At 38.0% G+C, this 18,186-nt stretch overlaps 1 protein-coding gene across 7 annotated transcripts in view; it reads left to right on the top strand.

Moving 5' to 3' along the window:
* Window positions 1-18,186, top strand: part of MAPK8 (mitogen-activated protein kinase 8) — a 122,251-nt gene that overhangs the window by 81,636 nt on the left and 22,429 nt on the right. For all 7 annotated transcript variants that reach the window (XM_032266816.1, XM_032266819.1, XM_032266817.1 and 4 more), the window contains 3 exons: window positions 1,407-1,536; window positions 12,364-12,422; window positions 12,515-12,653. In XM_032266816.1, the coding sequence (XP_032122707.1) occupies window positions 1,407-1,536; window positions 12,364-12,422; window positions 12,515-12,653 (328 nt within the window). The remainder of the gene's footprint in view (window positions 1-1,406; window positions 1,537-12,363; window positions 12,423-12,514; window positions 12,654-18,186) is intronic.

Below are 18,186 nucleotides of genomic sequence, written 5' to 3' on the forward strand. Positions count from 1 at the left end.
ATAATGTATTGATGTGTGCATTTATGCAGTACCAATTTCTTAATACATATAGTGCTACATGACATTTGATACAATGAGATAGCTATAAAACAATTCAAGTTTTCAGTCAGGTAAGAAAACTATTAATCAGCAGTGAGCTGGCTTTCCAAATATTACATACACATAAATAGAACTAGTCTTTTATAGTATGTTACATGATCCAGTTTGAGAAGCATGACTTCATGTCTTAGGTTTTCTAGTCTTAGTGTTGCTTTTAACTTTCTGACTAACCTTGGACAAATTAGTTTACCACTGGCCCTCTATTAAGCAATAGTGAATCCAAATAATTTTTAAGTTCTTTCCATCATAAAATTCTGTAATTTAGAGATACTTTATCTTATTTGTGCTTCGGCGTCTCTGACATGTCATATGAGAAAAGTGCTGTATGGTCAGTGTCATGGGATAGAGGAAGATATGAAGAGTAATGGGTATGGTATTGTGTTTTCCAGTTATAAATTAGGAACTTCTGATGCCCTGAAATCTAGCATTCATATTTATAAACAACTTGATTTTTAGTTTCCCCTCCAAAACACATTTTTAAGGGCTTTACTTTTTTAAAAAATTATAAAATTGTGTTTTGTATACATACCTTTGTATATAACTTCCTCTTCTGTATTTATTTTATTGTGTCCAGAAGGATAGAAAGTAAGATGTTTATATAGATTATTTAGCAAATCATCTTCTTTTTTTTTCTTTTGGAGACAGAGTCTTGCTCTGTCACCAGGCTGGAGTACAATCGCATGATCTTGGCTCACTAAAACCTCCACCTCCCGGGTTCAAGCGATTCCCTGCCTCAGCCTCCTGAGTATCTGGGACTACAGGTGTGCTCCACCACACCTGGCTAATTTTTTGTGTTTTAGTAGAAACAGGGTTTCACCATGTTGACCAGGATAGTCTCAATCTCCTGACCTCATGATCCACCCGTCTCAGCCTCTCAAAGTGCGGGGATCATAGGCATGAGCCACCACGCCTGGCTGCATTCTGTATCCTACCTTTCCTTGATGGTAGTGCAAGGTGAAGGATTCGTTTAGCCTTTAAGCTACCTAGTGGAGCTAAATAATTATTATGCATTTGTACATTGAGTGCCCACAATGTACTAGGTGGATCTTTGAGGCAACACAATGAACAAGTAGGGTCTCTGTTGTCATAGTCCATTGTCTTTTTGAATCCATTAGCATCTTCGGAAATAGTTGCAAAAACAAATATACTGTAATAGATATAGAAGACACACGTTGAGCGTCATAGACTGGGACATGATCCAGTTACATTTATCTTTGGAGAAAGTGAGAAATCTATATGACTGATTCATGAATTCAGTTTACAGATTTTTGCTTTAAGATTTTTTGTTTTTGAATTTCTTATTACAGTGCAGCTTATGATGCCATTCTTGAAAGAAATGTTGCAATCAAGAAGCTAAGCCGACCATTTCAGAATCAAACTCATGCCAAGCGGGCCTACAGAGAGCTAGTTCTTATGAAATGTGTTAATCACAAAAATGTAAGTGAACATTTTTGGTTTCCTAAGTATAGATGAAATCAAGATTTATTTGTGAATACGTGAATATCAAAGACTTTAAATATTAGGGGCTTTAAATTGTTCTGTATTTAAACATTGTTTAAAAGGGATATATATATATATATATATATATATATCTGCAGGGTGAATTTTTTGCCAACTTTATTAAATTGTATCAAAAGAATGGCTCCTGAAATTTAGATTGTATGGTTTCCTGTCATTTAATTTACAAAAGGAGTTTTAAAAAGATAAGTGTTTCAGAATAATTTTTATTCAGCTTAATCTTATCTTCTGCTTTTTGTTCTCTGTCAGGCTAACATTTCAGAAAATTGTAGCCTTAGCACAGAGATGAAATTGTTCCCATTATACTTTGACACACTAACTTTAATCATATTGAATATAAAATTCATATCACTTCTCCCTACCCCACTCCCACCTCTTTAAGTGATGGCAGTATTCACTGGTCACCTTATAATGAGGATAATGGGTTTAGCAGAAAGTTTATGAAAATTTCTAGAGGGTATTAAGAAATATTTCTAATTCCATTTTCTAATGATTGTAAAGATAAGTCTTTATAAAGATGTAACATACAACTTGTACTCATTTTGAGGATAAACAGTTACACTTTTTTAAACTTACGTTAAGCATACTCATACTTTTGCAATTGTTCTAATGGAATGATTTCTTCAACTGAGGAAATAAACTAGGAGTGCATCTTAAAGATGGAGTTAAAATTGGATTGTTGAAGGAAAGTAGCCTTCAGAGAGGAAGCATGGCATAAAAAAGGTCCAGAGACAGAGGTTAAACTTAGTAAATGATAGGGAGGAAATTGTGGTAGCCATTCTTGTTCCAAGTGGGAACCCGATGTGTTGCTCATCAGTTTTGCTAGTGGCATCCTGCCCATGGATAGAGCTGCTCCTTGTGTCCTGTGGACACAGTTCCCTGACAGTGGTGCCTTAGTTTTTCCTTGGGGAAGAGTTTAGTTACTCTTACTTCTCAAGACTGGGTGACTGCAAAGAAAGGTGGTTCCTTCAACTGCATGGAGTAAGACTAAGCATGTCTCACATGATTAGGCCTTTAGCAGGGGTGGCAGAAGTTCATCCAGGCAGTACTCTTAGCACTTAGAAGATTGTGGATAGAGTAGGTACTCAGAACATGTTTGTTCAGTGAGTGAGTGAAAAGCTAAATATGGGAAAACCAGAAATGGTAACTGAATTATTCCACTCCCTAATGGGTATATGTTTTTGCAGTGTTTTGCCTTTTAAATAATTTCATCCTCTGTACAGATTGTCTCTTCATTGGTCCATGCATCTCTGGTTTTTCCCACTCTTTTCATAGATGGTCTTGAATTTCTTGTTAATCTTGGCTTATGTCTCTGAACACACTTTGAAAAGTGACCTAGCACTCAATAATGCATAAACCAGCTAGCATGCAGTGCTGCATGTCTGATGAAATCTTCTGAGAGGAGCTGAGGCTTATAATCTCTTAACTGTAGACATTAAAATCCTGTTTAGAAATTATGTCCCCATCTGACTCCCATTGTCTTTCTTTGTTACAGGCCTGCTTTACAGATCACATCTCACCTAGTCTTTGTATTTTTTCTTTTGATTATGGAGAATTAACTACAGTGCTTCCTGTTTCTCTCCCTGTTAAATTTCAAAGGTGAAACATGGTTACTCTTTCCAGTCTACTAGTGATTGCTTTTTTCTTCTTTGTTCTGTCTTTTTACTTGTGGGCTTCACTTCCCAGTTTTGCTTAGGATTTCTTTGTAATAGCTGGATTAATTCATTAGCAACCTTTGAGCATATTGAAGAAATTTTGTGCCTATCACAGTTATCCAGCTCTTTCCAATTCATAATCTTATTCACATGGATGTTATTATTAGAAACATTTTCTAAAATGCATTTTTGAAATCTTCATATACCTGGGGAGTGGCCAAAGTAGCCAAATAAGAACAGCTCCAGAATGCAGTTTGCAGCGAGAGCAACACAGAGGGCAAGTGATCTCCACATTCCCAACTGAGGTACCAGGTGCATCTCAATGGGACTGGTTGGACAGTGGGTGTAGCCCAAGGAGGGCAAGCTGAGGCAGGGTGGGGTACTGCCTTACCCAGGAAGTACAACGAACCAAAGAACCCCCCACACACACACATTGCAGGCCATTGGGGGCTTTTCCAGCCACTTTGGTGCTCCAGTTCAGACACTGGGCATCTCCCGCAGTCTTTATAGCCCACAGACCAGGAGATTCCCACCTGCCGATCAAAGGTTTCCAGCACAGCTGTTTCAGCCGGTGCTGTGGGTTTCTAGCACAAAAACCTGCACAAATCTGGGCAGCTGTTTTAACTGGCACCTGGAACGCCTGGCAGACAGAGCCACCCATTCACCTGAAAAAGACGGGGCTGAAAGCAGGGAGCTGGGTGATCTGGCTCAGCAGGTCCCATCCACACAGACACCAGCATTCTGAAATGCACTGGCTTGAGAGTTTCGCAGCCGATGCAGCAGTTTGAGCTTGATTCAGCTTGACCTGGACAGTCAGGCTCCGTCGGGGGAGGAGCATTTGCCATTACTGAGGCAGTCCGCCATTACCGAGGCAGTCTGTCATTACTGAGGTAGTCTGCCATTACTAAGGCAGTTCTAACTTTACCTGTGTAAACAGAACTGCAAGGAAGTTTACACAGCAGCTGGGCAGAACCTAAAGAAGCTCAGCAATGCGTCTGCAGGCAGACTGTGACTAGAATCCCTGCTTGCTGGACAGGGCATCTCTGAAAAAAGGCAGCAGCATGTCAGGGACTTATAAATAAAGCCCCACCTTCCCAGGACAGAGCTCCTGGGAAAAGAGGTGATTGTGAGTTCCGCTGCAGCAGACTTAAACATCCCTGCCCAGCAGCTCTAAACAGAACAATGGAGCTTCCAGCACAGCACTTGAGCTCTGATAAGGGACAGAGTGCCTCCTCAAGCGGCTCCCTGACCCCCATATATCCAAAGAGGCACTTCACAAAGGTGAGCTCTTGCTGACATCTGTCAGGTACCCTCTGGGACAAAGATACCAGAAGAAAGAACAAGCAGCAACCCTTATTGCTCTGCAGCCTCCATGGATGATTCCCAGGCAAGCAGGGTCTGGAGTGGACCTCCAGCACTCCTGCAGCAGAGGGGCCTGATTATTAGAAGGAAAACTAAAAAGCAGAAAGGATTAGCTTCAAAATCAACAGAAAGGACGTCCACTCAGAGACTCAATCCGAAAGTCACCAACTTCAAGGAACGAAGGTAGATAAATTCGTGAAGATGGGAAGAAACCAGTGCAAAAAGGATGAAATCACCAAAAACCAGAACACCTCTCCTCCTCCAAGGAATCACAACTCCTCACCAGCAAGGGAACACAACTGGGTGGAGAATGAGTTTGACAAATTGACAGAAGCAGGCTTCAAAAGATGGGTAATAACAGACCTCTCTGAGCTAAAGGAACATGTTCTAATCTAATGCAAAGAAACTAAGAACCTTGAAAAAAGGTTAGACAAAATGCTAACTAGAATAACCAGCTTAGACAAGAACATTAATGACTTGATGGAAATGAAAAACACAGCACAAGAACTTCACGAAGCATACACAAGTTTCGATAGCCAAATCAATCAGTAAAAGAAAGGATATCAGAGATTGAAGACCAACTCAATGAAATGAAACGAGAAGGCAAGATCAGAGTAAAAAGAGTGAAAAGAAATGAACAAAGCCTCCAAGAAATATGGGATTATGTGAAAAGACCTAATCTGTATTTGATCGGTTTACCTGAATGTGACGAGGAGAATGAATCCAAGCTCGAAAACACTCTTCAGGATATTATCCAGGAGAACTTCCCCAACCTAGCAAGGCAGGCAAATATTCAAGTCCAGGAAATACAGAGAACACCACAAAGATATTCCTCAAGAAGAGCAACCCCAAGGCACGTAATCGTCAGATTCACTAGGGTTGAAATGAAGGAGAAAAGGCTAAGGGCAGCCAGAGAGAAAGTTCACATTACCCACAGGTAGCCTATCAGACTCACAGCAGATCTCTCAGCAGAAACCCTACAAGCCAGAAGAGAGTGAGAACCAATATTCAACATCCTTAAAGAAAAGAACTTTCAACCCAGAATTTCATATCCAGCCAAACTAAGCTTCGTAAGTGAAGGAGAAATAAAATTCTTTACAGACAAGCAATTCTTGAGAGATTTCATCACCAACTGACCTACCCTACAAGAGCTCCTGAAGGAAGCACTAAACATGAAAAGGAACAGCCAGTACCAGCCATTGCAAAAACATAGCAAATGGTAAAGACCATTGACACAATGAAGAAACTGTGTCAATTAATGGGCAAAAGAACCAGCTAGTATCAAAATGGCAGGATCACATTCACATATAACAATGTTAACCTTAAATTTAAATGGGCTAAATGTCCCTATCAAAAGACACAGACTGGCAAATTGTATAAAAAGTCAAGACCCATTGGTGTGCCGTATTCAGGAGACACATCTTATATGCAAAGACACACACAGAATCAAAACAAAGGGATGGAGGAAGACTTACCAAGCAAATGGAGAGCAAAAAAAAAGCAGGGGGTGCAGTCCCAGTCTCTAATAAAACAAACTTTAAACCAACAGAGATCAAGAGACAAAGAAGGTCATTACGTAATGGTAAAAGGATCAATGCAACAAGAAGAGCTAATGATCCTAAATATATACGTAACCCAAAACAGGAGCACCCAGATACATAAAGCTGGTTCTTAACGACCTACAAAGAGACATAGACTCTCACACAATAATAGTGTGAGACCTTAGCCCTCTACTGTCAATAGTAGATCAACAAGACAGAAAATTAACAAGGATATCCGGGACTTAAACTCAGATCTGGACCAAGCATACCTAATGACATCTACAGAACTCTCTACCCCAAATCAACAGAACATACATTCTTCTCAGCATCACGTCCCACTTACTCTAAAATTGACCACATAATTGTAAGTAAATCACTCCTCAGCAAATGCAAAAGAACAGAAATCATAAAAACCAGCCTCTCAGACCACAGTGCAATCAAATTACCACTCAAGATTAAGAAACTCACTCAAAACCTCACAACTACATGAAAACTGAACAACCTGCTCCTGAATGGCTACCAGATAAATAATAAAATGAAGGCAAAAATAAATATATTCTTCAAAACCAATAAGAACAAAGAAACAACGTACCAGAATCTCTGGGACACATTTAAAGCAGTGTCCAGAGGGAAATTTGTAGCACTGAATACCCATATGAGAAGTGAGAAAAGATCTAAACTCAATATCCTATCATCAAAATTAAAAGAACTACAGTAGCAAGGTCAAACAATTCAAAAGCTAGCAGAAGACAAGAAATAACTAAGAACAGAGCAGAACTGAAGGAGATAGAGACACAAAAAACCCTTCAAAAAATCAGTAAATCCAGAAGCTGGTTTTTTGAAAAGATCAACAAAATAGACCAGCCAAACTAATAAGAGAGAAGAATTGAATAGATGCAATAAAAAATGATAAAGGGGATATCACCATGGATTCCACAGAAATACAAACTATCAGAGATTACTACAAACAACTCTGTGCACATAAACCAGTAAATCTAGAAGAAGTGGATAAATTCCTGGACACTTACACCCTCCCAAGACTAAACCAGGAAGAGGTTGAATGCCTGAAACAAAGTCTGAGTAGAGGTAGCAATTAATAGCCTACCAACGAAAAAAAGTCCAGGTCCAGATGGGCTCACAGCCAAATTCTATCAGACATACAAAAAGGAGCTGATAACATTCCTTCTGAAAGTATTCCAAACAATACTAAAAGAGGGACTCTTCCCTAACTCATTTTATGAGACCAGCATCATCCTGACGAGAAAACCTGGCAAAGATATAACTAAAAAAGAAAATTTCAGGCCAATATCCATGATGCACATTGATGCAAAAATCTTCCATGAAATACTGGCAAACTGAATGCAACAGCACATCAAAAAGCTTATCCATCACAACCAAGTCAGGTTCATTCCAGGGATGCAAGGCTGGTTCAATATACACAGATCTATAAATGTAGTCCATCACATAAGCAGAACCAAAGACAAAAACCACATAATTATCTCAATAGATACAGAGAAGGCCTTCAACAAAATTCAACGGCCTTTATGCTAAAAACTCTTAACAAACTACATATCGATGGTACGTATCTCAAAATAAAAGCTATTTATGACAAACCCACAGCCAATATCATACTGAATGGGCAGAAACTGGAAGCATTCCCTTTGAAAATTGGTACTAGACAAGGGTGCCTTCTCTCACCATTCCTATTCAACATAGTATTGGAAGTTCTAACCAGAGCAGTCAGGCAAGAAAAAGAAATAAAGGGTATTCACTTGGGAAAACACAAAGGCAAATTGTCTCTATTTGCAGATATCATGATTGTATATTTAGAAGACCCCATCGTCTCAGCCCAAAATCTCCTTAAGATGATAAGCAACTTCAGCAAAGTCTCAGGATACAGAATCAGTGTGCGAAAATCACAAGCATTGCTATACACAAGTACCAGACAAACAGAGAGCCAAATAAAGAGCGAACTCCCATTCACAATTGCTACAAAGAAAATACAATACCTAGGAATACAACTAATGAAGGACGTGAAGGACCTCTATGAGGAGAACTATAAACCACTGCTGAAGGAAATAAGAGGAGACCCAGATGGAAAAACATTCCATGCTTATAGTTTGGAAGAGTTAATATCATAAAAATGGCCATACCGTCCAAAGCAATTTATAGATTCAATGCTATCCCCATCAAACTACCATTGACCATCTTCACAGAACTAGAAAAAAACACCTTAAACTTGATACAGAACCAAAAAAGAGCCCACATAGCCAAGACAATCCTAAGCAAAAAGAACAAAGCTGGAGGCATCACACTACCTGACTTCAAACTATACTACAAGGCTGCAGTAATCAAAGCAGCATGGTACTTGTACCAAAACAGACATACAGACCAATGGGACAGAAGTCTCAAGTAATGCCACACATCTACAACCATCTGATCTTTAACAAACCTGACAAAAGCAAGCAATGGGGAAAGGATTCCTTGTTTAAATGGTGTTGGGAAAACTGGCTAGCCATGTGCAGAAAGCTGAAACTGGACTCCTTCCTTACACCTTATACAAAAATTAACTCAAGATGGATTAAAGGTTTAAACATAAGACCTAATAGCATAAAAACTCCAGAAGACAACCTAGCAAAACCATTCAGGACTTAGGCATAGGCAAGGACTTCATGACTAAAACACCAAAGCAATGGCAACAAAAGCCAAAATAGACATATGGGATCTAATTAAACTTAATAGCTTTTTCACAGCAAAAGAAACTATCATTAGAGTGAACCAGCAACCAACAGAATGGGAAAAACATTTTGCAAGCTACCCATTTGACAAAGAGCTAATATCCAAAATCTATAAATAACTTAAACAAATTTACATGAAAAAACCCCATCAAAAAGTGGGCGAAAGATGTGAACAGATACTTTTCAAAAGACATTTATGCAGCCAACAATCATGAAAAAATGGTTATCATCACTGGTCTTTAGAGAAATGCAAATCAAAACCACATTGAGATACCATCTCATGCCAGTTGGAATGGCAATCAGTAAAACGTCTGGAGACAATAGATGCTGGAGAGGATGTGGAGAAATAGGAACGCTTTTACACTGTTGGTGGGAGTGTAGATTAGTTCAACCATTGTGGAAGACAGTCTGGCAATTCCTCAAGGATCTAGAAATAGAAATTCCATTTGACCCGGCAATCCCATTACTGGGTATATACCCCAAGAATTATAAATTGATCTATTATAAAGACACATGCACATGTATGTTCATTGTGGCACTGTTTACCAGAGCAAAGATGTGGAACCAACCCAAATGCCCGTCAGTGATAGACTAGGTAAAGAAAATGTGGCACATATACACCATGGAATACTATGCAGCCATAAAAAGGAGGAGTTCATGTCCTTTGCAGGGACATGGATGAATCTGGAAACCATTATTCTCAGCAAACTGACACAAGAACAGAAAACCAAACACCGCATGCTCTCACTGATAAGTGGGTGCTCAACAATGAGAACACATGGACACAGGGAGGAAAACATCACACACTGGGGTCTGTTGGGGGGTGGGGGGCTAGGGGAGGGATAGCAGGGGATACGGAGATTGGGGAGGGATAACATTAGAAGAAATACCTAATGTAGGTGATGGGGGGGATGGTTGCAGCAAACTACCATGGCATGTGTATACCTTTGTAACAGTCCTGCAGGATCTGCACATGTACCCCAGATCTTAACATAAAATTTAAAAAAAAAAAAACCTTCATATACCGTGTCTGGTTGCATTTTTCTGATTGATTGCTATTGTTCTTTGTTGTTTTTATTCACGTAAGGAAATGGTATTTCTTAATGAATTTTAACCTGCTCCTGGTAATTGTTACTTCTTTTGAAGTAGTTATATGCCACCACTAATCAATCATTGACTTTTGCTTGACTGTCCAGTCTATAACTGATATAATTTCCTTTATTTTCCTTTTTGAAAAATAGGACAACTATCTGTTTGAATCTTTTTTTATAACAGCTTTATTGAAATATAATTTATGTGTCATATAATTCACCCATTTGAAGTGTACCACTTAATGGTTTTTAGTATATTCAGTGATATATAGGACCATCACTACAGTCAGTTCTAGAATATTTTTATCACCTCAGAAATAAATCTTTTATCCTTTAACTCTTATTCTCCTACCTTCCATCCCTCTCAGCTCTAAACAACCACTAATCTCCTTTCTGTCTCTATATGCCTTTAATCTTTAATACCTCTCTTCTACTCTAGGGCTTCCCAGATATTAATGAGAATAGTTTTACTATTTGTCCGAGTTTCCTATTGTGTATTGCACTTGAACTTATTTAGAGCAGCTAGATGCTTTCTATCTTAAATTTGTTTGACCTTTTCTGCTATATTATTTTTCTGAATTTATTCACTGAACAAATATTTAAATACCTTATGTAAAGCTTAATGCTTAGAAGAAAATCATCAATCCCATCTCTAAGTATCGTTGTCAGCAAACATTTTTACATGTGTGTCATGTAACTCGCCATGTACTAGGCGATAAAAGTGATTAAGACACAATTCTTTCTAATAAGGATCCTCTGTGGTGGGGATGAGGCTGATGTGAAAATGAGACTAGACTACAGTGTGTTGAGTACTATAACAACGTTAGAAGATAACTGGGGACAAAGTAGAATAGTTAACTCTGTCAGGGACTAAGGGTTGTCAGAATCTACAAAGAGGTTCATCTGGAAGATAATTAAATTTGGTAGATAAATGATAAGCATAGAGAATAGTTTGTTTAAAAACATCATTTTTAAAATGACATTTTTGAAACATTGCTAGCTAAAGTATAATATGGGACTTAGGAGATAAAGTGAGCTGAGGCTTATCATGGAGGCTTTTTAATATACTGCAAGTGCAAGGGAGTTTCAGAATATATTTGTTGGTTTTAAATTTTTGAGGAGGTAAGTAATATGGTCAGGTCTTTCTTTTACCATATTACAGGCAGTAAATGGTAGCTAGACTTGTATAAAACCATTATTAGTAACCCTACTTGTCTTAGTCAGCTCAGGCTACCATAACAAAATACTGTACACTGGGTATCTTAACAGATTTATTTCTCACAATTCTATAGGCTGGGAAGGTCAGGATCAATGCTTGATGAGGGCCTGCTTCCTGATTTAGAGGTGGCAAACTTTTCACTTTGTCCTCACTTGCCTTTCTACAGTGTGTGCTCAAAGAGAGGGAAAGAAAAATTGCTCTTTCTCTTCCCTTGTTTTAGGCCACGAATTCCATTGTGAGGGCCCCACCCTCATGACCTAATCTAACCCTTATTACCTTCCAAAGTCCCCATTTCCAAATATCACATTGGGGGCTAGGACTTGAACATATGAATTGTGCGGAGTAGGGGGGTGGGGGAAGACAATCTGTAACACTATTCTTAGAAGGAATTACAGCATGAACAGTCTAGATAAGATAGTTAAAGTCTTCAACCTGTTTATAGCACAGGGAATGGAAAAAAAGAGATTGATGGTCAGACTGATAATAGAATGGAAAACATTCTATGAGTATTTATTATGGTCCAGATACTGAAAAAGGAGTCAAAAATCACTCTGAGCCTTATTTTGTAAAAGAGAGGGTACACTGAAAAAGTAAGCAGTTTCAGTAGGAATGAAAATGAATTCAGTGTTATCTTATTTGTGAAATGTCCATGCAGAAAGTGGAAAGAAATGGATTAAACACAGTAGTGGGAAAGAAGGGATATGCTTGTGGATGAACCATTGAAATAGACTGGGAATGAAGAAAACTGGGCAAGTGCAGTATTATGAAAAACCAAGGGAGGAAAGAGCTGAGATTATATAGAGACACTTAATTGGAAAATAACTGGTAGAAGGCATTTAAAATTTGCTGATAAATTGTGTAGAGGTTTGTATAATGTAAGTGCTTGATAATTGACTGTTCATAAATGGAGTTACAGATAAATGGGTTACACATCCTCTGTGCCTCCACCTATCCATTCCCTCCTCCAACTCCTGCCCATAAAGTTGCAGTATATAACATAAAAGCAATTACTTGAGCTTAGAATGTAAAGAAAGATTTTAAACTGATGTTTTAGTTTTTTTAACCCATGTATTTGTAGTTCCCAAATTAATTTTTTAGGAAGTAATTTCTAATTTTTCTGTCTCTCGGCTTTTACCATAGATAATTGGCCTTTTGAATGTTTTCACACCACAGAAATCCCTAGAAGAATTTCAAGATGTGTAAGTATAATAATTAAAATTTTGTTAAGTTAGTACATTTTTCTTAGATTGTTGCTGGACGTTTTAGCTGTTCTCTTTTTTCACCCATGAAGTTACATAGTCATGGAGCTCATGGATGCAAATCTTTGCCAAGTGATTCAGATGGAGCTAGATCATGAAAGAATGTCCTACCTTCTCTATCAGATGCTGTGTGGAATCAAGCACCTTCACTCTGCTGGAATTATTCATCGGGTTAGTAGAAAAAAAAAACTATCATACCCTTCATTTTCTCATTAAGGTGAAATTCACATTAACAAAATTAACCATTCTAAAGTGGCATTTGGTACATTCACGGTGGTGTGCAGCTACCACCCACATTAAATTCTAAAACATTTTTATTACCCCACAAGAAGACCTCACATTTCTTTAGCAGTTCTGCATCTTTGCCCTGGCATGATACCAGTCTGCTTTCTGTGTCTATAGATTTGCCTGTATGTTTCCATTTATACGAAATATAGCATGATGTTTTCAAGATTTCTCCATGTTGTACCATGTATCAATAGTTCGTTCCTTTTTATGACTGAATACTATTCTATATACCATATTTTGTTTATCCATCCATCTATTGATGGACATTTGTATTATTTCTACCTTTCAGCTATTATGGATAGTGCTATGAAAATTCACGCACAAATATCTGTTTAAATTTCTGTTTTCAGTCCTGGGTATCTACCTAGGACTGGAACTGCTGGGTAATGTGATAATTCTCTAGTTAACTTTTTGAGGAACCATCAAACTGTTTGCACAGTGACTGCACCATTTTACATTCCCACTAGCAGAGTATGAGGGTTCCAGTTTCCTCACATCCTTGCCAGCATTTATCTGACTTTTTAAATTCTAGCCATCCTAATGGGTATGAAGTGGTGTTCCTTGTGGCTGTACTTTGCATTTCCCTAACGACTAATAATGTTGAGCATTTTTCAAGTGCTTGTGGCCATTTGTGTGTCTTCTTTGAAGAAATGCGTATTCAAGCCCTTTGCTCATTTTTAAATTGGGTTGTCTTTTTGTTGTTACTGTAGCATTTCTTTATATATTCCATGTTTGAAACCTTTATCAAGTATATAATTTGTAAATATTTTCTCATATTCTGTAGGTTGTCTGTTCACTTTGCTGATGATTTCCTTTAATGCACAAAAGCTACAATTTTAATAAAATATAATTGTTTCTTTCATCACTTGTGCTTTTGGTATCATGTATAAGAATCCATTTTCCCAAGCCCAAGTTCATGAAAATTTAGCCATATGTTTTCTTCTAAGAGTTTTGTAGTTTTAGCTCTACCATGTAGGTCTTTGATCCATTTTGAGTTGATTTTTTTGTCTGGTGTGAGGTAGGTTTCCAACTTCATTCTTTTGTATGTGGCAGTTTAGTTGTGCCAGCACCATTTGTTAGTGACTATCACCACCATCCATCGCCAGAATTCTTTTCATCTTGTGAAGCTGAAACTCTCACTAGACAGTAATTCCCTATTTTCCTCTGCCTGCAGTCCCTGACAACCATCATTCTATTTGCTGTCTGTGATTTTGGCTACTGTAAATATCTCATATAAGCAGAATCATGCAGTATTTGCCTCCTTGTACCTGGCTTATTTCACTTAGCATAATGTGCTCAAGGTTTATCCATGTTGCAGCATGTGTCAGAATTTTCTTCCTTTTTAAGGCTGAATAGTATTCCATTTATATATATACCATAATTGCTTATCCATTCGTCTGTCAGTGGACACTTGGGTTGGTTCTGCATTTAGCTGTTGTCAAGAATGCTGCTATGAACGTGGTTGTCCAAGTATCTGTTTGAGACCCTGCTTTCAGTTCATTTGGTCATATAGCCAGAAGTGGAATTGCTGTATTACATGGTCATTCTTTTTGACATTTTGAGAAACTGGCCACACTGTTTTCCATAGCAGCTCTACCAGTTTACATTCCCACCACTGGTGCAGAAGGGTTTCAGTTATTCTTCATTCTTACCAACACTTTTATTTTTTTCATAGTAACCATCCCAATGGATGTGAGGTGGTTTCCTTTTGTTTTTAAGTTGCCTTTTTCTAGGTTCTGAGTTCACATGATTGCCATAAATTAAGTGAATATTTTCACTTGAATATTCAGTTATTCCTCATCCTTACCAACACTATTTTTTTCATAGTAACCATCTTAATGGGTTTGAGGTAGTTTCCTATTGTTTTTAAGTTGCCTTTTTCTAGGTTCTGAGTTCACTTGATTGCCATAAATCAAGCGAATATTTTCACTTTGAATATTTTCCAGAATTCTGAAAATGTTTATTCTGACACTTTGATGTTTTATGGTGCCTCTGTGGAGCTATTTTGACTGACATCACTGCCTCTCATCAAATTCTTAGGATCATTGTGTTTCACTGATTTATGTGGAACAGTGCAAAAACAGTTTGTTTTTGCTCTGAAGTGAAGCACTATACAAAATAAGCTGCTGTTATTACCAGTCATTCCAAATTGGGAGTTGAATATTACCAAATTACCAAAATTGAGTATTTGCCAGAGTTGTTTTTTTTAATATATATTCAGAAATATTTTATATGTTTGTTTCCTTGGATTTTTAACTGCTTTTTGCAACATAATTTACTTGCCATACTATTTATTTAATGTGTACAACTCAATGTTTATTATATTAAAAAATTGTGCACTAATTACCACAGTCTAATTTTAGAACATTCTGTTGCACTAAAGGAGATCCAAATCCACTCGTCTTTATTTCCCATTCTTCCCTGTTTCTTTTATCTCTAGCCCTAAGCAAACATTAATCTACTTTCTGTCTTTGTATATTTGTCTATTCTGGACATTTCGTATACATAGAATCATATAATATGTGATATTTTGTGCTTGACTTCTTTTACCTAGCGTAACGTTTTCAAGGTTCATTCATGTATTTGTGTGTCAGTCCTTCATGTCATTTTATTGACAAATATTTTGCTGTATAGATACATTGTTTATCCATTTATCAATTGATTATAATTTATGTTGTTACCACTATTATGGATAATGCTGACATGAACATGTAAAATGTTTTGTATGGTTGTATGTTTTGTATTTTAGTTAAATCTAGCTTATTCTTGAAAAGCATTGAGAGGAATTCTTTTTTTAAGATACAGACTCTTACTCTGTCAGAGGAAGAATGCAGTAACATAATTATAGCTCACTGCAGCCTCGAACTCCTCCTGGGTTCAATAGGTTGAAAGGAATTTTTTTTTTTTTTTTGAGACAGGGTCTCTCTCTGTCACCCAAGCATAAGTGCAGTAGCATGAACAGGCCTCACTGCAGCCTTGACCTCCTGGGCTGAATGATCCTCCCACTTCAGCCTCCCAAGTAGCTAAGACACAGGCATGTACCACCATGCCTTGCAAATCTTTAATTTTTTTTTTTTCTTTGGTAGAGATGAGGTCTTGCCATCTTGCCCAGGCTGGTCTTGTATTCCTGGCCTGAAGCAATCTACCCACCTCAGCCTCCCATAGTGCTGGGGATCACAGGCATGAGCCATCATGCCTAGCCTGGCATTTTTAAAAATTATTTAATTCAGTGGAATTACATCTTCCTTTTGAGTCACCTGCATCAAATAACCTTACCCATGTAATAAAATAAATATAGAGATAGTTTTCACAGTATAAGACAATTATATCTCTGAGTTATTGAGGCTTATTTTTTGTTAAGTGAACAGTCCTGTTACAGGCTTATCCTTAATTATCATTCTAAGTGAATTCCTTGTATATTACATATACAGCTGCTCTAATAATATGTCTAATGCAATTTTTAAATAACATAATAAAAATCTCTTTAAATGGGACATATCTTCCTGAGCCCCTACTCATATGCTGTGTGAAGTAGAGCAGATGAGTTAAACCTCTAGATTTGGTTTGTTTCCCGAGTCCTTAGACCAGGGCAGTAATCCTACACTGTGGAAGTTCATTTGATCTTAGCAAAGCACACCCCTCCAAATAGAAAGGTTCCAGATTAAGGGGGAATCACAGGTGGTTGGACCAAAAAAGAACAAATGGTAGAAGATAGAAAACAGTGTAAACAACAAGAACCATAAATAAACACAAAATTATAAAATATTTTCCAAAATTATATTTTACTAAAATTTTACTAATATTTTACAAGATTATAAAATAAAGCAATGTTTAATGGGATTAGTCCTTTAGTTTAAAAAGGTCAGATTTGGGCAGCACACAAAAGCTCAACAATTGCATGTTTCCATAACACAAACATTTGTAGCTAACGTCAAAAGACTGAAGGCAGAGGGGTTGGCAGACATACACCAGGAAAATGCAAATATCAAAACAAGGAAAACTCTGTTTAATGACATAAAGTTGAACATGGTGGGGTTTGAGAGGAAGCATTCCTCTCTGGAAATAAAGAGTCTCACATTTTAAGGATGAAGGATACTATCCAACTAGGAGAGAGAACTTGATATATGAAGTAGAGTTGCTATGCAAAAAGCTTAAACTGTAGGAAATACAAGAATGGCACAAACACAGTAGTAATGGGAGATTCTGACTTACCGCCCTAGTATCAGTACATAAAGTGGTAAAAATGAAGTACATCTATAGAAAATTTCTTAATGTAATCAAGTGGAGACAATGAGACCTGTTGAGGTCTGTTACCGATTATGAAGAATCTGCCTTTATCTTAGCTTGGGCTGTGTGGGGAACTCTAGAGTGGAGATACGCATTTAAGTTTTTTGCAACTGGTCTTGAGGCCACGATTGGTACTCATCTCCCTGCTCTACTACTTATTCTAGATTAACCTCCACTGGCTAGTACCTATGCTGGTCTGAGGTTGCTTACTTAGTAAAATAACCTGACTCATTCCTTAGGGGTTCAGGGAAAGTCAGGATTAGGAGTGGAGTACCACATAGTTACTCTGAGACAAGCTGATGAGGTCCCACCATCTAGATAGTTGGGGGTCTCTTTGTGGTAAAGAGCCAAGTGGTGTGCATGGCTCTTTGCTTGGAAGTGACACAGGTCACTTCTGCTCAGAGTGCATCGACAGAACCATAGTACTTGCCTAATTTGTAAGGAAACTGGGAAATGTAGGGAGAGCAGGCTTCGGAATGATAATGAGCACCAGTCTCTGCCACGGTCTGCCCTTCTGGCTGGCAGACATTCCTTTGCTCCCTTTATTCCACACTTCCTTAAGGGAAATAACCCAAAGTCCTATTTCATCAAGACATTTATCAAATCTAGACATTGTTCCTCTTGTTCCAGGAACATAGGAACTGGAATGACCAAATTATATGGCCACCCCTATAACCGCCACCCCTATAACCACCACCCCTGCCACCAAATAGCCTAGATAGAGTGGTCAGACAGGGCCAGTGTTATCACAGTGAACAATCTCATTTAGGAAACTGAAAAATGCAGTCATTGGTTAGTTGTAATTAAACTCTTCTGTGCAGACATTGTGAGTGTCCCTTGCCCTGCGTGTGGGGAATATTTCTAATCAGCCCTGACTCTGATCTCTATGGTTCTCTGTAATACCTGGCTGTACTCTGTGGGAGAGTCATCTTTTTTGCTATCCTCATGAGTGTATCTGAAGTGGGTATTGAAGAATGTATTCTCCTTGAGGGCTGCTCACCTCTCTCAGCCTGCTTATTACTTACAAAGATTGTGGCCCAAGGGTCATTTTAAGGCCATCTTTCTCACCCTTGCCACTATTGACATGTTGGCCCAAACAGTTCTTTGACAGTGCATGGTGGAATGTTTA

Source organism: Sapajus apella, unplaced genomic scaffold (assembly GCF_009761245.1).
Source record: "Sapajus apella isolate SASKATOON/1434 unplaced genomic scaffold, GSC_monkey_1.0 scaffold161, whole genome shotgun sequence".
NCBI lineage: Eukaryota > Metazoa > Chordata > Mammalia > Primates > Cebidae > Sapajus > Sapajus apella.